Source organism: Boleophthalmus pectinirostris, unplaced genomic scaffold, assembly GCF_026225935.1.
Source record: "Boleophthalmus pectinirostris isolate CB_2022bp ecotype Guang Dong unplaced genomic scaffold, ASM2622593v1 HiC_scaffold_16, whole genome shotgun sequence".
NCBI classification, from domain to species: Eukaryota; Metazoa; Chordata; class Actinopteri; order Gobiiformes; family Gobiidae; genus Boleophthalmus; species Boleophthalmus pectinirostris.
This window is the reverse complement of record NW_026571095.1, coordinates 16,296,416-16,320,362: the sequence shown is the minus strand read 5'-3', so window position 1 is coordinate 16,320,362 and position 23,947 is coordinate 16,296,416. Positions and strand designations below refer to the sequence as shown.

The following is a 23,947-nucleotide window of genomic DNA, read 5'->3' as shown; positions in this document are numbered from 1 at the left end:
GGGCGCAAAGACTCCCCCAAGAAATAGTTAAAAAATTGTTATATGCCCATGTTTAATCGGATCGTGCTGAAATTTGAATCAATAATGCGTGATCTGAGCCTGAATATAATACACTATAAAGCATATGACAAGTGAACTCTATAGCGGCCCCTACCATAGACATAACATGTCAACATTATTGGATTTGTACCAAATTCAGGGAATAAGTTCTATGCATGATTATGAGCAAAAAAAAAACAAAACAAAAAAAACGGACATGGTGCATTTTCCGCTGTTGGCCAGCAGGGGAGCAATGACTCCTAAAAATATTTAAAGGTGCATTATGGAATGTGTCTAATCGACGAGCTGTCGGCCTGGGCGGATGTCGGGAAGAGAGGGTGGCGTGCCGGGACGGTCGCGAGTCCCCGGAGGTCGCGTGGGGGGGCGGTGCGCGCCCGGGGCGAGGGCCACCATCGCCGCGCGCGGCTTTAATATTTTGTTTAGTTTTTTTTGCTCCAGTATCTCTACTTTTACTTCAGTAACACAACTGAGTACTTCTTCCACCACTGATTATAAAGTTAATATTTCTAATTATCATTTATTTGTCAGTCCCTAATGAGTGTTAAAACAACCACACACAGACTAATAATATATATCTTAGTCCTCCTGAGCAGTCTATTGCTAAGATTAAGATTAAGTGACATTGTGTTTGAGGGATTGAGTGTAAAATACAAAGTTTATTTCTTTTCTGACAGCTTTACGCTTTCTGTATCCAGCGGCCATTGCACAACTTTTTTTTTTTTGCTAGGAACCAGACTAAATAGTAAGGTTTTCTCTGACATGTAGTACACAAAGTATCCACAAGAGTTCAGAAAAGAGCGCAATTTAATTAGCTTGAAGTGAAGGCGATAGATAAAGCGGAATGAGAATCAGAATTAGAATTTATTTGTCATTTCAGCATAAAAAAAAAAAAACAAAAAACAGAAATCGTTTAAAATATCATATGTCAAATACAGTCTTTAAAAACAGCTCCCACCAGCCCCCATTTTCTAAGTCAGTGCTATTTTGTAAGGTGCATTAGTGTCCGGGCTTTCTGACATTGATCTGCCTGGGAAAAACTCTGCCGAAGTCTGGTGGTCCTGGCCTGTAGGTGGCGCAGTCTTCTGGCTGATGGGAGAGCTGTAAAAAGTCCATGTGCTGGGTGGGCGGAGTCCTCCATGATGCTGTAAGCTTCTTTCCTGCACCTTGATATAAATGTATTCAATGCAGGTCAGACTTCAGCTGCAGATGTGCTCAGCAGCTCTTACTACCCTCTGCAGAGCTTTCCTCTCTGCCATGGTGCTGCTGCTGAACCACACAGTCACGTTAGAAGTGAGGATACTCTCCACCGCACACCTGTAAAAGGCCGTCTGGACAGACCTGCTTTTGCGAGGCCCCTAAGAAAGTAGAGGTGTTGATGTGCTTCCTTTAATATGCAACTGGTATTTATAGATGCCAGTTGCATATTAATCATATTACTCATGATTTGGACTCCCAGGTTTTTGAAACAGGAGACAATCTCCACTGCATCTCCATTGATGTATAGAGGAGAGTTCAAAAATCACGATGATCTCCTTAGTTTTCTTTTCTTCACTGATGCACAGATTGTTTTGCACCAGGCTTCCAGCTGACACACCTCCCTTCTGTGGTTGAACTAACTTGATACGAACTAACTTGGTACAAACTAACTTGATACAAACTTTATGCAATATTGCAAACTATGCATTTTATTATTAAAACATAACAAAACAAGTTTACTCCAAATGTACAAGTCTTCAACATTTCTTTACCAACCTGCTTACTGACATGGGCTTTAGTCCTGACGCAGAAGATGGTTCATCTGCGTGAATTAAGACGCCGTGTCTCTTTACGAGTCTCCATTGATCCCTCATAGATTGAATTTGCTCTAAATCTCGTGGATATTGACTGTAGCTCTGCGGCAAGAGTTTAAGCACGTTTCTTTTGTCAGAATTGCAGGTGACAGTTTAGTTCTTCTTGCTAGAGTCAGACTTTTGTGAATAGATGAAGGAAAAATAACCAGACAAAAAGCCCTCAATACGACAACTGTAATGATCAATAACAAACCACTGGACCAACGTCATCTACAAAGCTGTTTTTATTTTTTATTTTATTTTTTTTTTTTTTCAGGAAATATTTTTTATTAACAATGGATTATCAAAAGGTAACAAATTCAGACTAAAAATAAAGGAGCGTTTTTATCAGACATTTCTACAGGCACAGTTTTGGCTGGTGAACTGCAGGAGGACTAAAGGTAAGGATTAAGCGTAGAGATGACATCAGTGCTTTTCATTATGATACCTTCATATTACACAGATTCTCTTCATATTATCCCACAAAGCCTCTTAAAGGGATAGGTGTATAAGCCTCTCTCATCTGTTATAACTTTACGAAAAGAGACTGAAAATCACATTGTTAGAAATAGCTGCTAAACGGTTGGTTAATAGAGCTTTCTACCTGAGGAATGTTTTCTTAGGAATTTACAAAGTATGGTTTGTATCTAAATAAGTAGCATCCAAATATACAGTAAATGATAATAATAAAACTCCTGAATTTAAGGGTTTTAAGTTCCAAATCACATCATATTTAAGGTGTAAACTAGTTTACTCAACTTGCATTTATTCTGCAACTGTTCTGGCTTAGGTTTGCGGCAAAGCACAAACATGCAAGTAAAAAAATAAAACGTATTACTTTGCAATTTCTAGAAAAAAAGGAAAGTACAACATTTTGTAAAACATTGCATTATAAAGTTAAACAGTCTTGATTAAAAAAATGGAAATTGCAACTTTTAAATCTCTAAACTTGTGAAATGTATTAAATCTACTAAACAGAATCTCTTTTTAGCAGCACTGGCAGCTTGGATTTGTGAAACAAGAGTGTGGACCATTATAGTCACAACCTTTGGCTTCATTTGTTCTTTGTTCTTATCATGAGATTAAACCAGAGCATAGTCAAACTGTCCTCTGTCCAGGCCCTCCTTGTGATCGGTCCATGATGAGGCGGGCATGCTGCTGTAGGGGTCCAAGAGGATTCGGACACATCTCACCATAAGAAACAGCAGCAGAAGCACCAAGAGGCCCACCAGGCAGAAGGCTGTGCCCTGCTCCCCATGACCTTCCAGCAAGTCCACATCAGAGCCACCCCGGGGGAATGGAGCTGGAGACGAGAACTCATAGTCCACCACCCAGTAATTTGTGTCAGCCATATTGAGCAGTCAAGTCAGTTCATACAAGAAAAGCTGAAGGTTTCACAACACCAACATTTCAATTTATTTTGCTTTCATATGGCTTTTTGGAATTAACAGAATCAGCTCATGTTCAGATAAGTTTGTTTTCTTTGCAGTAAGTGTGGCTTTATAGAAAGCAATGTGACGCCATAGTTTGAGGCAGAAGGTTAAGTTGTGGTTAGGAAGGGCACGCAGAGTAAAAGAAATGCAAGAGCAATAACCAAATCCCTGCCTCTTAGAAGATAAAACTGGTCTGTCAAAAGCTATAATTCTGTTATGTATTGCAAACAACACAGTGACCTACATGTTTTTATACACACTTCTCTCTTGTTGTAACTTCAGCCATCAGTCTTCCTGGTCTCAGGTGATCAATATTTTTTGTGTCATCAAACAGCATGCCCTCTTTGATGGAGAGGGCTTCTCTGTAGTGACAAATTAAGGTTAAAACTGACCATGTCTCTCAATTTCAACCACTGTCTCACAGATAAATAGAATGACTTCAAACTGGTGTCTGGTTTTGCTGAATTTCTCCATGAAATTTCTTCTTTCCAAAGGGTTACACAGGTCAAGGTTTAATAGTAGTACTGGTGGCATTTGGAGTAAGTTGTAGAATCTGTGGTTACCTAGAAGAGAAACATACACAACATGAAAAACTGTGGCGAGATGCTGACTGAGCTCAAATGTGAGTGATTCAAGGGGTTAAAGGCTGAACAGGGGCCTTGGAACATGTCAAGATGTATAGATTTTCACTGTTTAAAGCTGCACTCATGTGGTTCATGTGTGGTCAGTGGACAAGCCAGTGAAAAATGCACTTGCACTTTCAAATTGTCATTACACAACCACCAAGGTGCTTCAAGAAACCACCAAGGTGCTTCTCACAGAATAATAAAGATATAGTTATTATTTTTTATTTGACAAGGAGAGTCCCACTGAGATGTGGATTTTCATTTATAGGGCAGTCCTAGAGGGGAGATGTTTTCAGTGATAGGGAAACTGAAGAACCTAAAGGAAACCTACACAGACGCAAGGAGAGCATGCATACTCCACATGGAAAATGTTTTCACTTATTCCCCTCTGGGCAATAGTAGACTTACTGAAACTTAACCCAAAAGAGAAATGATTTGGGCACAGTAGCTCACACATTAAAATAAAATAACAAAGAGCAAAATTAAAATAGTGTCTACTGTGCTATCAATCAGCTGCTCATGTCAAGAATGATAATATAACTAATAAATACTTGTATAAAATAATAGAAATACATCCAGGACATTATTCACAGAAAATTTTTTACCCTTGAAGTTTTATCAGATGATCAGATCCATACTTTGTGTCCTTAAATATTACACAAAATTGACTCTTGTGAGTTTATAATATTGTTACCTCCTCAAAAACATATCTCAAGTTGTGTTTTGTTTCATTCACACATGTTTGAGTAACCCTTTATTAAGACTGTCTACATTTCCAAAGCTCAAAATGATTTGTTCCACCTCGTGATGTCATGAAGAGGTAGTTTTCAAGACAGCATCTACCTTTTATCTTTAGTTCATTAGAGAATGGCCAATTCCACAGCTGAAATGACCAGACTGATTCTACGAAATTATATGGAGTTTAAAAACACAGTGGAGCAGTTCCTGTATTACCACATGACATCACAAGATGGAACAGGGTGTTTTCTGTGTGTGAGTAGAGCTCAGCCTAAATATGCAGGGTGTGTGTATTGTGTGAATGCAGTAAAATACTACGCTGGGTATGTTTATAATGAGGGAACAACATTATAACATAGATCAGAAAATAACATAACATGGACTCCTATATTTTTGTGCAGTAATAAAGTGGATTGAATGGTGATTAATATAACAGGAAAAAGTTTGAGTATGCACATATCCCATAGAACCCCATGCACTGCACCCCTGTGAGTTCAACAGCAATATTAGTCCAGCACTAACTCTTGGTCAGCACATTCTATTTGCGGGTCTCCCTCTGACAACTCTCCATCCTCCCAGAGACAGGCATTGATAGTGAGGCTGATGGTCTTAAAGCAAGGCCCAGGCTTTTAATAGGCAACTTAAAGACATAATGAAAGAAAGTGCCTGCCTCAGTATCAATTATCAAATGGGCCGAGGTTACATCTGTGTGGACAGACCAGGTACAGACTGGAACAAACCAACAGGGAAAGTATAGGTGCATGTGACCAGCTAACAATATTCGGAAAAGCTTAAGTTTTATTATTAAATCTAATTAGATCAGTGAACTCTTATCTTCCTGGTGAAGATTCTCCACACTCTAAGGGTGAAATGATTGGAATTGACATGACTGACAGTTGATGTTTTGTTTACCCAGTGGTGTTTTTGTACTATTTGTATAAGTGTTGAGTGTGGCGAGAAAGGCGGGGTGTGTGAGGGTTTTGTTTTTTGTTTATTTGTTTTTTGTCTTAGTTATTTTTGGTCTATTTTTGTGTTGTATATATTCTTAAAATTGAGAAATAAATAAATAAATAAATATGCAGATAATAGTTATATATGATAAAAAATAAGGAGTTACCATTTCAAAAACATGACAGTGTAAAGAATTTGATTTGAGTTTTTACACCAGATGCCCTGCCTGGCAACCCTTTCTGTTTATCAGTCAATAATAAAATAAAATAAAATAAAATAAAATATGCTTCCAGTCTGCCTTGTGTTGAGATGGAAAGGTTGACTAAGGTCACCCTGTCTCTGTGGGGGGAAAAAACTCCTTAAGAAAATAAATAAATAAGACTGTTGTGACAATTTCATGCCCCATCAGTTTTTACTCACTACTGCCCAAACACATAAATCAGTAGCCCTGTGCAGTTTTAGTAAAACACTACTACTACTACTACTACTACTACTACTACTACTACTACTACTACTACTACTACTACTACTACGGTACTCCTTAACTGTTCTAAAACAGGTTAAACAAGTGGACTTTCAACTGCTTTTTTTTTTTTTTTTTTATATTTCAGTGTTTGTCACTGACTGAATCACTCGGTTGTTAGACTATACCTGTTCTCATTTTAACAACACAATGTTGAAAACAGCCATTTGTGTTTTTCGGCAAAGAAGTAATCCCTATAAGCAGTATAGTTTTTTAAAAGTTCAGTTCAGTCAAAAAGAAAAATGTCTGAAGTATTTTGGTTGATGACTGTTAACTAAGTAGAAAAAAGTTGCTTTTCCAAAGTTACTCGCCATTAGCCGAGAAACTCCGTCTTTCGGTTGTTTTTAAAGTGAAAGTAGCATCGGAGGAGACGAATTACTCAACAAACTTCAACGTCAGTGCAACGCATCTCTTGTAAACACGACTTCCTTGTAACGTTGACATTTAAAGTTTTTATCCTGTAGAAATTGGTGTGAAACTTACATGAGGTGGACTCGGACAAGTTCAGCACCGCGGACAGCTCCTCGATTCCTCGGCTCCGGGCTCGTTCCCTGTGGTCCCGTGGTGACACGCGGCTGCAGACCTACTCCACGGGGCTTTAATAAGTTCCACTCTGAGCCCGCCCCCGTGCCTCTTGCCCTTCACGAGGGTCTGTCCGCGCCTAGACGCAGCGCGTAATCTGCGTTTGGATGAGTAAAGGGCCCAGAGCCTGTCGTGGCGAGTGCGTTATATAATAAGACTTGGTGGAGCAGTGACACGGAGGGCCCCTGGTGCTAATGTGACGCAGCTGGAGCCGACTCTGCACCAGTGAACAAAGTAGCTCATCGAACAGCAACTAAGCCAATATAAATACAATAAATAAACACAGCCAAGTCTTTTGCGACTTTTAAACTCTAATGTTATACTTTCACTTGCCACAGCTAGCAATATATTGTTTCTGAAGGCAGTGCTGACCTAATCTTGACAGAAACTTGGCTGCCATCTGGATTCCGACATGCACATTCACATAGAAGAGGTGTCTTGCCAGTGGACATAACTATAGATTCATGTGATTATAAAATTACTGCTTTCCTTACTTGGTGAAGCTGCATTGATTAGATCCACAGTATATGTTCATGTAGCTTGTAAAGATCAGGTCCCCTGTTGCTGGATATACCAATCATGTAAAAGTTTACTGACCTGACAGATAAAACATTAAACAGATAAATATCGAGAAGTCCAATAAATGTAGGTCATAAACAATGTGTTTGTTTACTTGTATTAATTCTCTCACTACATTATTTATCCCAGTCATGTCTGCATAATTTAAGACTTATTACATGATCTGATACAGTTTTTTTTTCTTTTTTTAATAATGCATAATGAAAAGCTTTTGACCTACTGTGCCCCCTCATTTCACTGACTGACTGGTTTGTATATAATGTAAGAGCCCAATTAAAAGCTCACAGACCTGGGTCCTTGTGTCCCAAGTCTGTGCCCTGCCCGAGGCCCGCGGGACGTCCCTGTAGCTTTAATTAATAATCCACAATGTTCCAACGGAAAACATTATCCCCTCACGCAGAGCACAGCGCTCCTGTCAGGCCATAATTGATATACAGAAGTGTGTGGGTAATGAGACTGAGCTGCTTCAGAGGCTTAATTGGAGCGGGTGGTCAGGGGAGGCAGGCCTGGCTCTGGGGCAGGTGTGAGTCAACAGAGCCCTTAGTCTCAAGTGATGGTTCTGCTCTGCACACCCGCAACTATCATTAACAAGCCCAAATATGGCTCTGATGGACAGAACTGCAACTATAAAAAAAATACAATAATACATTTTATATATGGAAAGCTATACTGCATAAAACAAATGTTGCTGAGTTATGTAATATCAGCAGAGTTTATATATAATGTTGCTTTATAAACATGTGAAAGAGTCCAGGATAAAAAGAAAATGAAATGTCTGCAGGTCTAAAGCCTGTCTGTTGTGTTTGTGCAGCCGACCCCACACTATGAGCTCACAGAAATACACTGATTTACACAGTGTTAGACTGTAAAAGACACAGGAGCCAAAGTGTTTCTGTCACTTTCATTCTTTATTCATGTTTTAAAAAATGTGTTTATGTATTATTTGAAATAAGATTGTAGCCAACAGTTTTAATACAGGATTTAATCGTGGCATTACAGCCTCTCTGGGGGTTGTGGGTTTAATTCCTCCCATGCCATTACACAAACCTAGGAAATCTGTGACTGAGCATTTTTAGAGAGGAGGGTCAGCTTAAATAATGTATTCTTATATTGTCTTTGTTTCTGTGATTATTTACACAATTGTATTCAGTAGAGAAATAAATGGTTTATTAAAGGGGGGAGAGACTTGGTGTATGTGTTACTGTAGTGTGGGTTTAGTTGGTATTGGGACAACCCCAGTCATTCATCACTGCAGACAGGAGTGGAATGAGGTCCCCTTCATACTGGGTCGTATGAGTATGAGCAGGCACGTGTTATTTAAAGCCTGATCTATCATCTCAATACAGTGAGATCGATAGATTTATCAAGGAGCTGAACGCTCTGATCCATCAGCATCGATCTAGATGTGCCAGATTTGAAATGAGGAAAACAAAAGGTCTACACACAGAAAGCACTTAATTTTCAACTGTAAGTACCAACATAGCCACACAGAAGATGCTGAGTCGAAGGAACAGAGCAAATCATATTCTGAGTTACCATATTTTAGTAGCAGACAAGAAACATTATTCTCTTTGTAAAGCAAAGATCGATATCTATTTGGATGGTACAATCTTTAGGCATTAAATGTGTTGATGCAACACTTTGTCATCTAGTATGAAATTGATCAAGTATGAAATTTATCAACTTAATCTACTCTATTTAATAAGTTAATGCTAATTAATCTATTTTTGGGAAATCAATTTTTCATTTTCATCTGAGCGGCCTCAAGGCTATATATGCCAATAATGGGAACAAAAAGTGAGGCAAATACTGACAGGGATGTGTGGGATTTAACCTTGAGATCCTTTAGACATAATATGCAGAATAGTAAAAGCAGTAAACATGGACAATAATACACATATTCTACATTATTTCCAGAGTTTCAGCAAACTGTTCGCACACATGTACATACCGTATTTAAAGGCCTTATTTTATAGCAAGGAATTTAACTTACATACAGTATACAGTAAAAGAATGTTAATTCTTATAAATAATATCTTAACCACAAGGCATTCATATTCCACATATAGTCACAGAATTTAACTGACAAAGCAACAACATGAATTTACATGTTTCTAAGCAGTCCTTGAACACATAAAATGGTCCCATTAAACAGCGGACTTTCATTCAGATTTACTTTAACGCATATATATTATATAATGCTACCCCTATGACTTAGAGGTTTCACAAAGTTGATGGCAAATATATTTTCTCATAGTGACTCTTTTGCTACATAGCTAAGCAGTAATATTTACATTAGGGCTGCACCCACACTTGCCTTATCGGTGTCATTTTTGTCCTAGTTTAGTCCAGGTCTAGTGCAAGTTACATTATGGAACCCAGTGTAATCACATTTTTATGAGATGATTATGAAGTGTGAATGCACCCCTAATCTCTCTATTGTTATAATAGTTAATCTGTGTTTCTTCATAATCCTCCGCTGCTTGTTTATCTTTTTTTTTTTTTCTTACAATATATTTACAGACTTGAATTAACCGTACTTTCATTGTCAGTCAAGTATGGGGACAATTTGGTCAGTTACTTTGTTCAGTGCACATCTATGGCTATCCACATGCGGAAAACTGTTTGATGTTCTATGTAGGCTTTCAAGGCATGTTGTTACATTTACATTTCTTGTCTTGTTTCAATTGGCTTGTCAATGTTTTTGAAGCACCCACTTGTCCTAAAGAATCTGCTCCGTACTGGAGGCAGAAATGTCCAAAAGTCTCCAGGCTGCACTGGGGTTGAGCTCCTCCTGGTCCCGACACAATGCCCAAACATACATCATCCGCATCACCTTGTCCTGTTCAGAGGCACAAGGGCACAGGGTCAGATCTCTGAGGACATGTACTTCCAGAGAAAACAACAGGGTATTCTCATGCACATTTAGGTCTCCATTAGGTTTCTCCATTACTAGAAATGCTCTAACTAGACTGCTTGAAATATAATGAAGGAACTGCATGTTAACTGGTTTTATTAAGTACAATATGGTTGTTCTTTATCAACAATAACATTATAATTTTATTTATAAGACAGTAGTTTCTTAAGTAGGAGAGACATGGCAACATATATAAAGAAACAATAGAGGTTAAGAGAAAGTAAAAGACTTTAAAATGGGTGTATTGCCTCTACAGTGGAAAATGATGTGAAAACAGAAGCAAACCGGCACAGGCCAGTATACTTTGTGCTACATAGAAATGCATTTATCAGAAAGAGCAAAGTACACAAAAATGATACGCAAACTTTTCATTCTATTAACAGTGCACAGTGATGTGTACAACATTTTAGTGAATATAAAAAAATTAAGGTTGTACACAAAAACTCATTATGCAGCTGTTTATGTTTTGGATCCTGATCATATCATGTTGCTGGTATTTTTGTAGAGCTTATGGCTGACTCACCGGATCTCCCTCCACAATGTCTCCTTTGGGGCTGCGGATCACCATGACGACCTGAGCCTGGAAGGTGATAATCAGCACTGGGCCCTGGTCCATCATTTTCCCCATAGCCAGCTGCAGCACAAACAAAACACTCATGTATGTGTCCTTGATTTTCTGTAACATTGTATAATGATTGCGCTTACATCTATGTTGTCAATGTCCAAGACTTTGGACTGGAACAAGAGACCCAATGCTCGGGCCTGCTGGATTGGATGGGCCAATTGACTGTAAGTCTAACAACAAGAATCAACAACAATGGGTTCAAATTAAAGATAGGGTCAATAGTACGGATTACAAAAATAGGGTAAAAACTTACAGCTTCATAGCACCAGTCTTTTAATACGTCCAGCTCTCCTCGGATCATAGCCTGCACAAGTGTGCAAGAAAATTGTTTTAGACAAACATTTTATTGTAGGTAATATGTTTAAAGAACATGTTCCTTTTTTCACCTCGAGAATGTTTGGAATAATGTCTTTCTCACACTGTTTGAGGAATGTGTCTTTGTCAAAAGAGGGATCAGCTTTCACAATCTCTGTCAACACCTCCGACATTTCTGTCTTTGAAAAAAGACCACCTAGGTAATAATAAATAAAGTGTTATCAACTGAATATTAAACCAGAACCGCTGAGTAAAACTAGCGTGTTCTTACCAAGAAAGCCTGTCACCCTGTCTGTTACCGCTCTGGATGCCCGGATGACCATATTGTCACTTTCATCATATTTCATCTTCATTTCAAAAAATCCTGAGAGGGAAAGAAAGAATCATGGCACTTAGTGAAAGCAGCACTACATGGTGCCACCTACTGGTCTGATAATATAAAACAGTTATTATTTCCATTCTTATACTATCAGATCACAGCATGGTTTATGTCGACTTACTGTTAAAAACTACATTGTTGTCCTTAAAGTCCTTCCATTGCTGATACCATTTTGAGTCCTTGTGTAGGACAACACCCATTGCCTCCCTATACAAGAAAATTGTCAAAATCAGTAAGTAGATAGACTGTAATAGACCACTGTAATATACGACTCTTTAACAGTTACTTACTCATTGGCTTCATAAACCTTTGAGTCAAAGTCTGTGTCTTTAGAGGAGAACTCTGTTCTCTTTCTCAATTGGGGCGGAGCTCTGTAAGGACCAGCATCACCTACATCTATCTCCTTCTTCACCGCCTCTACCCCCTACAAAACATGTGCATGTAGTAAATAGAAGAGCTTTGCATTTAGAATAATACTGCCTTAAAGTTTTTAAAACATCTGACCTGAGAGATTGCCTTAAATGCACCAGACTTGCCAAGTTTCTCTCCTCCTTTAGACACAGACTCTGCAGAGTGAATGGCTGTGCGAGCTGCTCCCTCAACTCCCTCCTTTATCTTTTTTCCCAGATCAGTACGAGTCACCTCCTCCAAACCCTAAAACAACAACAAATGGGCCTACAGTTTCTTTCTGTAATAATAAACAAACAAAACGTAAACAAAATGTCAAGTTATGATGTGAATCCGACCTCCTTCATAGTTTCTGACAGAGAACCTAGTGTCTTCTTAAACACTTCTGATGTCTTCACCGTCTCAGCTTCTATTGATTTCTGATATCATAACAAAGAACAAATAATATATAAGAAAAGGTGAAGGGTGAAGGTGAACGATCTCTATAACATAATACTTACATATTTGCGGCGAGCTTGTTGAAGGGCATCTGACTCCTCAAGTCTTTTGGCCTCTTCTCTGAACTTCTTAATGTTCTCTTTCATCTCCTGATTCTTGCTGAACTCCTGCCGTAGGTTATCCACAAACTCACCAAGAAAACCTTTGCGCCCAGATGAATACCGCACCTATACAATGTAAAAAGAGACATGAGCATATGCATCTAAAGGTAGACAAACTAAAGAGAACATTTTTACAAGATTAATTTAAATGTAACTATATAACTAATGAACAACATCAGTGATTTGAATATACTAGTACAGTGTACAATAAAGTTTGCAGTACCTGCACAGATGTGACAGGGCTTCTTTGCAGCCTATAGACATCTTTGTGGCAAACCAAGGACACCAGGGGCCGTGAGCAAAGGGTCAGTGCTCGTCTGCCGACCAGCTGCAGGGCCAGAATAACAACACTACGGTTATATAGCAGCAGGAGGATCTCAAGGACCCCATACTAAAGCATAAAATCTCCCATCAGAACTGTCAGCAGGCACCTTTCTTCGCACACTCAAAACATATATGCACGTTCACAAATGTAGGCGAAGTAGTGGCCACGAGGTATTATTCAGGTAATGCTACAACCACAAGTAAACTGACATTTATCAACTGTCTGCTAATCTGATGCAACTGAATACAGAAGAGGGCAATTATATTTCAAAATAAAACATCACCCGCTGATTTCATACACTGAAACAAAGGCAATCCATCTTATTAAGATATAGAAAACTGAGTAGCAAAAAGTGGACTGGGAATGAATGAAAAAATTAATAAATTACCTCGTAACACCGACACACGGAGGCCGCCATCTTGATCTTGAAGTGCGAAGAGACGCACGTGGTTTCCCCTGCGTCAGCTGACCGTAGTTTGGACCAATAATAAGAGAGCAACTGGGCGGAAGGCGGAGTCAGCTGTCACTGCTGCTTTAAAGGCACATAGACGTCCTAAAGACGTCTATGTCCTAAAGACAGCCTACAAACATCCTAAAAACACCCCATATATATATATATATATACACATATACAAACATCCTAAAAACACCCCATATATATATATATATGGGGTGTTTTTAGGATGTTTGTAGGCTGTCTTTAGGACGTGTATGTATATATATATATATATATATATATATATATATATATATATATATATATATATATATATATATATATATATATATATATATATATATGTGTGTGTGTGTGTGTGTGTGCGCGCGCGTGTGTGTGTGTCTATCTATCTATCTATATATATATATATATATATATTATATATATATATACACACACACACACACACACACACACACACTATATACTATATACTATATAATATATATATAATATATAATATATATATATATATATATATACTTTTTTTGAGTTTGTAACAATTACGCCAACATTAAAGCATATAATCTTTGCAGCATTCGTGCAAACAAGTGCGGTTCAGTCAGAGTATGCGTCAAACTCAAATTCACTTAAGAATAAAAAAAAAGAGCTCCACCACATTTCCTGTTGCTATATTTGTTACGTTTCTATAGGTTTAAAAATTGTGTTTAGGGGCTCTATAAAAAGCACAAATCAATCTAATTTACATAGGCTATTTTTTTAAACACGCACTGATAAAATATCAATGATTGTGAATGATAGTTTCCTCGCGCTGAACGCAAACACTGCTGGTATGCCAGTAGAGCGCGCCCCCTGGCGATAGCTATGCGCACTACAGGGACTCCTCCCCTCCCTCTGCAGACTTCAGCTCCTTTTCTGCGGCCAGTTCGCCCTGACAGCAGCCGACTCTGGCGCACACTCCCATTCCAAACCATTATCTATCTTTATTATATCTTACAGCAAAGACCATCTCACGCCCGTTTCAACGCAGCGTTTTCCGGGGACCAGCGTAGCAGCCTCGTGTAGAATGGGGAACCGAGACGATGAATACGATTTCTTGTTCAAAGGTAAGGATGACTGCATTCCCTCTCGACAGCGACAAAGCTATCATGATAGAAGCCTGTATCAGATTTTGTGGTTCTCGTTAGCTTCATATGAACATCTGAAGTGACAGTTGTGTTGTTTTTATCACCACTGACAGTCAGTAGGTCTATTACAACACAATACTCTCATTGTAACATCACATCGCCTCAAGCTATATTTATAGGATGCAACACCCAATCCATGCGCTGCCTTTGTATTAAACTTTTATCAACTCACAGTGCAGTAATTGGCTACAGTAAAGCTAGTGTTATTTATGGGCTTGTTTTTCATTTGTGACCCATTTCACCTTATCCCAGGCCTGTGTGCGCCTGTACCTAGTATTGATCCACAGACATCCTCCTCCTATGAAGATGCTCTGGGAAGATGCTTATTATGCAGCAAAAAGTCCTAGTGAATTTGTTTTAGCTTGTGCTGTGCCCTTGTGGGTTGACCTAATATGTAGCTGATTATTGGCCTATATTTATGTTTGTATCTAGAATGGCTCCCTTTGATCGTAATCCTGTGGCACATTAACATCCTGGGCCTGCACAAGCTAAAAGGCCATTTAGATGTAACAAAGTCTCCTCTGTGGGATGAATAGGGCATCTGGTGAAGCGGAGGAGCCCCCACACTGAGCATCATACACCCCCCAATTTGGTTCTACTCTCCTGGGCTATACCCGATCCATCACCTAAACCCAAGTCCGAACAGGAAGGGCAAGGCGCTGTGAAACTGTCGATTCAGGTTTTGATGAGGCTGTTATCAGCTTCCTGCAGCCTGGGGGGAGCACTGTGTCGGACAGGGACAAAGTTGGGCTCAATTTCCTCAGTGAAGAAAACAACAGTGCTCCACCTCCGCTGTGATGTGAACAACAGACACCAGGATGGACACCACACACAAACAAGCAGACAAACTAATCTCATTTCACTATGGTGTTGCAACCACTTCGATGGGCTATTACTCATAGTACTTAGAATTTCAGCATATTACAGAGATGTGCTTGCTTCCTCTGTGGTGGATACTTTGCTAAAGGACAATTACACATTGTAAATTTCTTTTAGCTACATTTTAGTGTTCCTATTTTCAGTAGAAATTACTATGCAGTTCAGCTTCCTATGACCCCTGAGTTTTCTCACATACATATATTGTTTACATGCCACAAGGACTACACTGTAAGTTATGATTCGACATGTGACATCAGTAGATAATTGCATTCTCCGGTTTACATTGATGCAGCCTGTAAAACCACTAACTCCCAGGCATCCCAAGCAGGTCCACCAAATCATGTGGTTATTTTTGGTTATTCCCCAGTAATAAACCTTATCTTACTTTATAAACTTGGAATACCTGTATCACTATGTTGAAAACTCAACCATTAAAAGTGCAGTATGTAACTTTTATGTTGGTAGTTCCACTATCTCCATCGAGATGCTCAGAATGTCTATAATGTCTAAAATGTCATATATGTTATCTGATTTGTTTTTTTTCATTTTCACCAAAAAACTAATTCTAACTGTAAGTATTAGCCTGTACACAGATCTGACCTGTTACTTGGTCTGGTTGAGCCACTTGCTTAGGAAGAGGTGTTGTTTGTCCCCATAGATTTTATGCCATAGTGGAATATTCCAGACAAATCAATAACATCTTCAAAGCAAGCAAGGTGGTGAGCCCTCCACCAGAAGTTACAGAGGTGTGCACATTTAAAAGATGACATAATTATCTACTGTACAGTTATTTCATATTATTGGACCATAGTGTCCATCATCTTCTTACGTGTTTGCACCAATGTCACCTTTTTCCTTTTTCTTTCTGTGTCTTCACAGTCGTGTTGATCGGGGACTCGGGTGTAGGCAAGAGTAACCTTCTGTCTCGATTCACAAGGAATGAGTTTAACTTGGAGAGTAAGAGCACCATTGGGGTGGAGTTTGCCACACGCAGCATCCAGGTGGACGGAAAGACAATAAAGGCTCAGATCTGGGATACTGCAGGACAGGAGCGTTACAGAGCCATCACCTCAGCGTGAGTCCATGTCTAGTACTATAACTAAATTTCGGTTGTGCTTGGTACTTCTGATGACATTTTCAATGTGTACAAATTACTGAAATCAACAACATAAGGACATAGAGATTACCAATGTCACTACAACTATTAGTTACTTTTAAAACCACAATCAAAAAAGATAACTCGTCCTTCACTACAGATAAACTTTTTCCAGTACAAAATAAGAATTATTTATTATAATTGTGATTATTATATATGTAATTAAGCAGTATATATTATTTGATCTAGAGCTGCAATTTACTAATCAGAATAAGCTATAAAATATTTGTCTTATTTGGAGGAGCACTTTATTTGGCTGCTTATTTAGTGAAATCTGTTATTGTTTCTGCTTTGTCTTTGTAAGAGACTGTAGTAGGAGGTTTTGGTTATAATAACTCTATAGACGCTGCCTTGACTTTTTGTCTCCTCAGGTACTACAGAGGGGCAGTGGGGGCACTCTTAGTCTATGACATTGCCAAACACTTGACTTATGAGAATGTGGAGCGTTGGCTAAAAGAGCTGAGGGACCATGCGGACAACAACATAGTGATCATGTTGGTGGGAAACAAGAGCGACCTGCGCCACCTCAGAGCTGTGCCCACAGACGAGGCCCGGGCCTTCGCAGGTGATCTCTCTCATGTATATTCTTTCTGGCTAACCACTTGAGAACAAACTCAAGCAAGCTCTTTAAATTCTCCTGCTTTATTCACAGAAAAGAACAATCTGTCATTCATTGAAACTTCAGCTTTGGACTCAACAAATGTCGAAGAGGCCTTCAAGAATATTCTTACAGGTGAGTTTTTTCTATGGGCTGGCCATGGTGCAAATGAAGAGACTGTAATAATTTGTTCCTCTAACTATATTATAGGGGGTTTAAAGCCATACGACCCAAATGCTACATAAACTGTTCACAGGGTATATTATCTTATCAATATTTATTTATCTTTGTTTGATAGGTGAAGGACAACTCCTGTTAAGTATAGGACATTTGTAAAACTGAACTTGAGAAACTTCCTCTCTGAAGAGGAAGTGTATTTTGTTTATATTCACCTGTACAGCAAATGGCTATTATAAACAGGTTCTTTTACAAGCATAAGTGTAACAACACACATGCTAAAACCTTTGTTTTTTCCTTGCTCCAGAAATATATCGGATTGTATCGCAGAAACAGATTGCAGAGCGGTCCGCCCATGATGAGTCTCCAGGGAATAATGTGGTAGACATCAGTGTGCCACCGACCACAGACGGCCAGAGGGGGAACAAGCTGCAGTGCTGTCAGAATCTGTAGCCCTGCACGTCTCACCTTCACCTGGGTCAATTATTAGTTGAAATCTAGTGTGCTGGTCTGCTTCCATTTGCTTGAGGTGCAATATTGTGTTAGTCTGCACTTTTTAATGAGCAAGATCAGTTCCTTTAAGTCACAAATGTTCAGTCCTCTGAGCTGTATGAAATGATTTCAAATCATAATGACCCAGGTTTGCTACACTGTAGTGCAAAGCCAGGACTGATGGTATTGTTCAAAAGCTACCCGTTACTTTTGATTGTGGAGCAGACGGCTGAGGCCTTTTCTGTGCTGCAGGCCTCCAGGTAACCCTGCTTGTTTCTCTTCATACCAGCAGTCCTGTTTTGGGCTTCCTCATCCTTGTCAAGTCATCATCTCAAAGTGGTTTTGATGCTGCTGATGCTTTCTTTTTGTGTAAAGTATATTTTTTGTTTTGATAGCTTGTCTGCTCACATACATTATATTAATGCCATGGATAAATTTTACAATACTGAGATGCTCTGTTCTTGTTTTAAAAACACAAGGTAGCTCACTCTTCTAACTAAGCCTAGTCCAGAGCTGTTTTTTTTTCCTCTAACCCAAAGTATAACCAGGGTCTGCCCCTGAAGGAGAGCTCTGAATAAACTGTACTGCATATTTATCAGTTACTATACCCAAAACCAATTTTGTGAAAGGCCACACTCTAAATCTGATTATTACCATATTTTTCAATTGGCTTAAAACTTAGAAAATTTCAGAGGTGCACGTCGGTCGACGCAGACGCTCTTCGTAGGGGTTTCACGTTGTAGGGCATTCACGTCGACGCACACTCTGCGTCGTGATGCAGACGATTTGACGCTGGACCGTAAATTGGCCTTTAATACACATAAACAGACCATGGCCTCTCTGATTACTTACATCAGTTTTTATGGTTTGCATATACTTTCAATAATCTTAAAGGTCTAGAAATCTGATGATCAGATTTTGGTGTGTATGTAAACAAAGTTACTGAGTCGGCTTGGCCTGAGTATGGTAACTCTGGGTTAAGATTTCAACTCCAGTGGTGGAGTGGTTTAAGGCATTGCACATTGTTGTGTTACCACCTTGGCCCATGACCATTTACCAATATCTACCCTCTCTTTCCCATTTTACACTACAGCTGTCCTGTTCAATAAAAACTTTGGCCAGTCAAAACATACAGTTAGTCAGGAAACTGTTGTGTGAAATGGGGCCCATGGTCCATAAAATCAGAAAAATCACAAAATCAGAAACATAAACATAACCACACAGTGTGAATCCAGAAGTCCCTCATGTTTATTGCACAATAACCCAACTTTCCAAGGGATGCAGCAGGAAGACTACAACAACACAAATTACTTTGTTAGTGTGTGCTGCATACATTGATTGACATCTCAAATCAGTGAAGATTGCCAAGCTTTGGCACATTTTACACTTGCACCTCGACTACCAGCCTACTCTGGTACTGATCAGTTTTATGTAGGACAAAACTTGTCATCTTCTCCCCTGAACACTGTTTTTCCCTTATTTTAAATCTCATCTTCCATGACAGGACATAACACTACTAGTCATAGCTAGGCAGCTCAAAGAATGAATGGTGCATTTACAAGTGGAGCAGGGTTGTTGTAATGCGCTTTTACAATAGTCATAGAAACTGCACCCAGTTTAACTGTAAAGAAATGTCTGGACCTTCAACACTTTCTTTATGCACCACAGCCTGCCCGTTTAACGGACAGTTTTAAAACCTTATGCTACAATCTAACCCCATGTGCGAAATGTTTCAACTACTATGAGGTTTTCATAATAACAAGCCTTTAACCATAAAATTTAAAGGGATTCAGATAACCAGGAGCAGTGCCAGTAATGTTATCAGTACCATCCACTGGGTTACTGAATGCCCATTTAACACCAGCTAAATACATTGTGCAGGGCATGGGGTTATAGGTAGTGAGTAATGTTTCATATTATATTGTAGTAGCATGCTGCATCAGTAATAACCTGCTACATTAGCTTGTGTCTTAGTCTCATAGGTTTGTGTTGGACATTATGTCAGGCTGGTAAGTCAATGCACACAGAGCAGCTCATATGGCAGCTCTACCTGTCCGTTGAGTGTCATTAAACTGTGACTCTGCAATGAGTTCTTTCCAAGACACTTCAGTGGTCTCCCAATACTGTTGTATCATACATCAAGTGCTTCCATAAAAGAAAAAGAAAGGTCTGTCCCTCTCCAAATGGTCCAGGTGAAGTGCAAAAGTTTATTTGTAAGTTTTAGAGAGTGCTTCAGTGGGCGTTTTTTGCTCCGCACTCATACGATGGTCTCATCAGTCATTTTCTTGGTCGACTTGGTTGGCATGGAGCGTTGGGTGGTGTGGCCCCCTTTCATGTCAGGCATGAGCAGACGCACCTTCTGATTGGTCCTCCTCCACTCCGAGTACAACTGACAGTGATACCGAAAGGACACCTGAGAGTGAGAGCAGGCAGAAACATAATATTTGAGACATTGTAGAACAGACTGGAGACTTCACAGTAAATACTGAAATGGCCTGGTTGACATACACACAATTTAACACATTTTACCATTAAAATTCAGCATAAAAAGGGGTATTTTATGCTAGCAAAGATGAATTCTTTACTTGATCTACAAATCTAGGTTTGCAGGGCTAGAATGAGCCAGGCCAGAATCATGTTTATTATAAGTTATTATCCAGGTACTACTGTTTTGGCAGAGAAATACATGTCTCTATTATTATAACTATTCATAGTTATATTATATTATTCATAGAATGGAAGGTGTGAGAATGACAAAAGGGAAAGGAAAAGGTTCCCATTTCAATAAATGTTCAGGTAAATCTACAGTTGGAAGTTTGTAAATGGTATGAACTGAAAAGGGAATTCAGATACCAAAGATATTTACTACTATCTTATCAAAGATTTTAAATTACCAGTGTCCAGAGGATATAAATGGTGAAGAGAGCAATGGTGAGTGCGATGAGACCCACAGCCTCCAGTCTGCTCTTGAGCTGGAGATGGTCCTGAGCTCCTCTCAGACACAGCCAGCCCGAAATGGCTGCGAGCGGCGTGATCAGCAGGAAGCACGCCATGTCACAGAGCAGAGTACGCTTTTCACTGCGGGGACCGGGGTCCTTCAGCCACTGAACAAGACAAATTAGTTTTATTAGCATATACATATACATTCATGTTGTTTTCATCATTATATTCAGTATTTAATAAACAATACAATATTCAGTATTTTTCTTGAAACATTTGTCTCAGTCTTATTTACCTGTGTGAGAGGCTGTGGTCGCCGCTCAATGGTGAACTCAGTGTGGCAGAGCTCACAGTAGCTGGTGTTGGAGGATGACAACCACTTCTCCAGACAGCTTTTGTGCACTTTACCCAGAGTCCCGGTGCAGTCACAAGGGGACAACAGGGTCTCTCCTCCTGCCCCCTCATGACAGATTCGGCACATGCCCACATCACTGGAGAATTACAAGGAGTAGAGAGAAATTAAATATGTACCATACTTGTGATGTTGTGTTTTACGCAAACCATTCCATACCACCCTGAGCATGCCCAATCTTGTCTGATCTTGGAAGCTAAGTGGGGCTGGGGCCTGAGTAGCACTTGGATGGGAACCTGCTGGGATACTAGGTACCATAGTGGGGTAGCTGTAGCTCTAGTCTAGTGTATACTTAGTCTAGACACTTCACCCACCTAGCCTAGTATGGATGTGGTGTGTGAAGAAGTGATAATAGTACCACCCTTAGTATAGTGTGAATGCACATAAATGTAAAATGACTTTGTGTGGCTACAAAAATACGAAACATTCTTACTTAGATTTAGGCTTAGAATGTAAATATATAGCCATATTGGACACTTCTTTCACAATCTTGAACATAAGAAATTTACACTGATAAATACAGCAGTTGTATTTTTGAAAACAGTAACCAATAAATTAGGCATTAAAGTGTACCACTTTAATGCCTCAACCTTGATATTTGTTGTGCGTAAATAAACTTTTGGATATTTCAAAACCTACCTTTGCAAACTGACAGCCTTTACAACAGTGGAGAGTGGGCGTCCATCTTTAGCTGTGACTTTGGCAACATACTGTGCCTGTGCAGTGGAGTCGGACTCCTCTGACTCTTTGGAGGTTTCTGATTCAGCACTGCCAGAGTAATCACACAGGGATCCAGGCAGGTGACAGCAGCCGGAGGAGGACATGGCTCTGCTCACAGGGACAAGGAACAGGCAATGGTGGGCCACTCCAGAGGAAAGTTAATGCTTATGATGTCTTCACTCCTCTTCTGCCTACAGGGCATCATAGCACATTAATATGGTCACAATTTAGCCCATTGTAACAGTTATTTACACCCTGAACAGAACCAGAAATTGGATGACATTATTTAAACGTTGTACGAATTGAAATATATTAGCATATATGTTAGTTTACAATGTAAGTTTACTAACATATATCATATGTATAGTATAGAATAGTAAAGAATAGTATAGTATAGTATAGTATAGTATAGTATAGTATAACATGTAAACTGTAAGCAAAAAATGACCACGGTTACACTGAAAATGTGTGTAACATAACGTTAAACGGTTCCCTTAACAGCAAAATAAGCACTGGTCTCGTTAATAAATATATATACATATGTATATATATTGTTAGGTTGCCTCTTAGCACCTCTACACAGCAACACACTAACATTGTTGTGGTTGTAGAATAGTGGCCTTAGCTATCAATTATAATACACGGCTCGTTGTAAATGTAATAGCCGATGCGATGTGTATTGCATTGGACACCGTTAAAGCAGACACAGAGAGAAGCCACATAATGTTAGCCCTTTTTGTGTAATTGAAAAGGTGTCTCCTCGAGTATTAGCTCTTTCCCAAAGGTATAGTTGCCACATACGGGCTGGTGAAAAAACACAGATTGACAAATAGGCGAAAGCCTAAATCCACTCACCCACGGCCTCCCTTTTTCTGGCTCGGCCTTGGCCTTGGCCTGTGTTATCCAGACGCTGCCTGCTTCACTACCTACACAGCCCGAGCAAAGAAAAGGACGTCAACATCCAGCCCAAAACCATCCACACGACTGTTCACGGGAGACCACCACTGGTACTGTGCCCTCCCCATGACCTCAGGGCTCCTCATGCAGCTGCTGTTGTTTAGAAAAGCGAAAGGGACGGACAGTCCTGCAGGATTACCATAGACAGCTAACGAGGCTAAGTGGCTAGCAAGGGCCAACCTACCTCAGCAGCATCTCAGCTGTGTGCCCTGGTCACGTGACACGCTGTCGTACTGTAAGCAGGCCGGCCAGACGGGCTCCTCCACAAAAACTCTATTTGCGTGGACTGTGGCGTTTACAGCAGCAAATACTTACAATCAGAGAAGTGTGAATGTCAGAAGGATGTCAATTTAGGCTGATACCACAATCAACTATCTGGACTTTTATCTGGGCTGTCATGGCCATAGGCCTAGTTCAAATACAGGACTTGGTGCAGCCATAAGTATGAGATAAGAGGCTGAGAGATATATGTGACACAATAAAATATAGAATATTTAGACATTTTTTCGTGGTATTCTCATATATTGTTATATATTTTCACCACAAGGGGGAGTCGATGTTCTGTGTTGAGCGGTGAGAGATCTTATTATAGGCTTTTTCTATGGAGGAAACATGTTGGAAGTGATTGAAAAAAAAAAAAGTAAACAAACAAGTGCTATAACCCTCTTCAGTCTATTTGTGATGCTAAATAGAGCTTATACAAACGCAAATTTTTAACCATTAATCAAACAATTTCTATTTTGGTCCCATTCTGTCAATTCTGTCATGTCCTTTTGCTCCCTTTGAACCCAAACACTGATAAGAGTCCACACACTGAGCGAGTGATCTCAACTCATGAACACAAGGGTGTATACAGCTCGTCCAAAGTTCTTCAAGACTCAAACTGATCTGGACTTTAACACATGCATCTGACACTCTCTTGATTGTAGGCTATAGTGCATATAGCTATATTGAAAGTCTACATGCATTTTCACCTGTCTATTTGATCATTAGAATTGAACTGGTTTGAAACGCTTGCTTTGCTATTCATTCAGATTTAATTTATTTTTTTTATCCCAGATTAAAACAGACAAAGCTTTA

General features: G+C 39.5%; 4 protein-coding genes across 4 annotated transcripts; 1 reads left to right on the top strand and 3 right to left on the bottom strand.

Annotated features, from left to right (window-relative positions):
- Nucleotides 1-2,754: 2,754 nt before the first annotated feature.
- LOC129408413 (cortexin-1-like) lies at nt 2,755-4,082 on the bottom strand. Its single transcript, XM_055152068.1, has one exon. It carries the CDS (start codon nt 3,239-3,241, stop codon nt 2,972-2,974), a length of 270 nt encoding a protein of 89 aa, XP_055008043.1. The 5' UTR covers nt 3,242-4,082; the 3' UTR covers nt 2,755-2,971.
- Nucleotides 4,083-8,210: 4,128 nt separating this feature from the next.
- LOC110173496 (mitochondrial import inner membrane translocase subunit TIM44-like) lies at nt 8,211-13,349 on the bottom strand. The gene is made up of 13 exons (XM_020939516.2): nt 13,278-13,349; nt 12,788-12,892; nt 12,466-12,630; nt 12,304-12,384; nt 12,062-12,211; nt 11,848-11,981; nt 11,679-11,764; nt 11,450-11,542; nt 11,250-11,374; nt 11,117-11,167; nt 10,944-11,033; nt 10,762-10,872; nt 8,211-10,163 (listed from the first exon to the last, which is right to left on the bottom strand). Exons 1-13 carry the CDS (start codon nt 13,305-13,307, stop codon nt 10,044-10,046), a joined length of 1,341 nt encoding a protein of 446 aa, XP_020795175.2. The 5' UTR covers nt 13,308-13,349; the 3' UTR covers nt 8,211-10,043.
- Nucleotides 13,350-14,235: 886 nt separating this feature from the next.
- On the top strand, nt 14,236-18,289 carry LOC110173554 (ras-related protein Rab-11B). The gene is made up of 5 exons (XM_020939583.2): nt 14,236-14,455; nt 16,295-16,490; nt 16,943-17,136; nt 17,224-17,304; nt 17,654-18,289. Exons 1-5 carry the CDS (start codon nt 14,416-14,418, stop codon nt 17,797-17,799), a joined length of 657 nt encoding a protein of 218 aa, XP_020795242.1. The 5' UTR covers nt 14,236-14,415; the 3' UTR covers nt 17,800-18,289.
- Nucleotides 18,290-19,068: 779 nt separating this feature from the next.
- marchf2 (membrane-associated ring finger (C3HC4) 2) lies at nt 19,069-23,064 on the bottom strand. Its single transcript, XM_055152150.1, has 5 exons — nt 22,766-23,064; nt 21,830-22,101; nt 21,074-21,269; nt 20,733-20,942; nt 19,069-20,251 (listed from the first exon to the last, which is right to left on the bottom strand). Exons 2-5 carry the CDS (start codon nt 22,012-22,014, stop codon nt 20,096-20,098), a joined length of 747 nt encoding a protein of 248 aa, XP_055008125.1. The 5' UTR covers nt 22,015-22,101; nt 22,766-23,064; the 3' UTR covers nt 19,069-20,095.
- Nucleotides 23,065-23,947: the final 883 nt, after the last annotated feature.

Coding starts and splice junctions, on each gene's coding strand:
- marchf2 (XM_055152150.1), bottom strand. CDS start 22,014: ATGTCCTCCTCCGGCTGCTGTCACCTGCCTGGATCCCTGTGTGATTAC. Junction 21,270..21,829: donor AAGGCTGTCAGTTTGCAAAG/GTAGGTTTTGAA, acceptor GTAATTCTCCAG/TGATGTGGGCATGTGCCGAA. Junction 20,252..20,732: donor TTTATATCCTCTGGACACTG/GTAATTTAAAAT, acceptor TCTCACTCTCAG/GTGTCCTTTCGGTATCACTG.
- LOC110173496 (XM_020939516.2), bottom strand. CDS start 13,307: ATGGCGGCCTCCGTGTGTCGGTGTTACGAG. Junction 12,385..12,465: donor AACAAGCTCGCCGCAAATAT/GTAAGTATTATG, acceptor TTATGATATCAG/AAATCAATAGAAGCTGAGAC. Junction 11,765..11,847: donor AAGGTTTATGAAGCCAATGA/GTAAGTAACTGT, acceptor TTTCTTGTATAG/GGAGGCAATGGGTGTTGTCC.
- LOC129408413 (XM_055152068.1), bottom strand. CDS start 3,241: ATGGCTGACACAAATTACTGGGTGGTGGACTATGAGTTCTCGTCTCCA.
- LOC110173554 (XM_020939583.2), top strand. CDS start 14,416: ATGGGGAACCGAGACGATGAATACGATTTCTTGTTCAAAG. Junction 14,456..16,294: donor ATACGATTTCTTGTTCAAAG/GTAAGGATGACT, acceptor GTGTCTTCACAG/TCGTGTTGATCGGGGACTCG. Junction 16,491..16,942: donor TACAGAGCCATCACCTCAGC/GTGAGTCCATGT, acceptor TTGTCTCCTCAG/GTACTACAGAGGGGCAGTGG.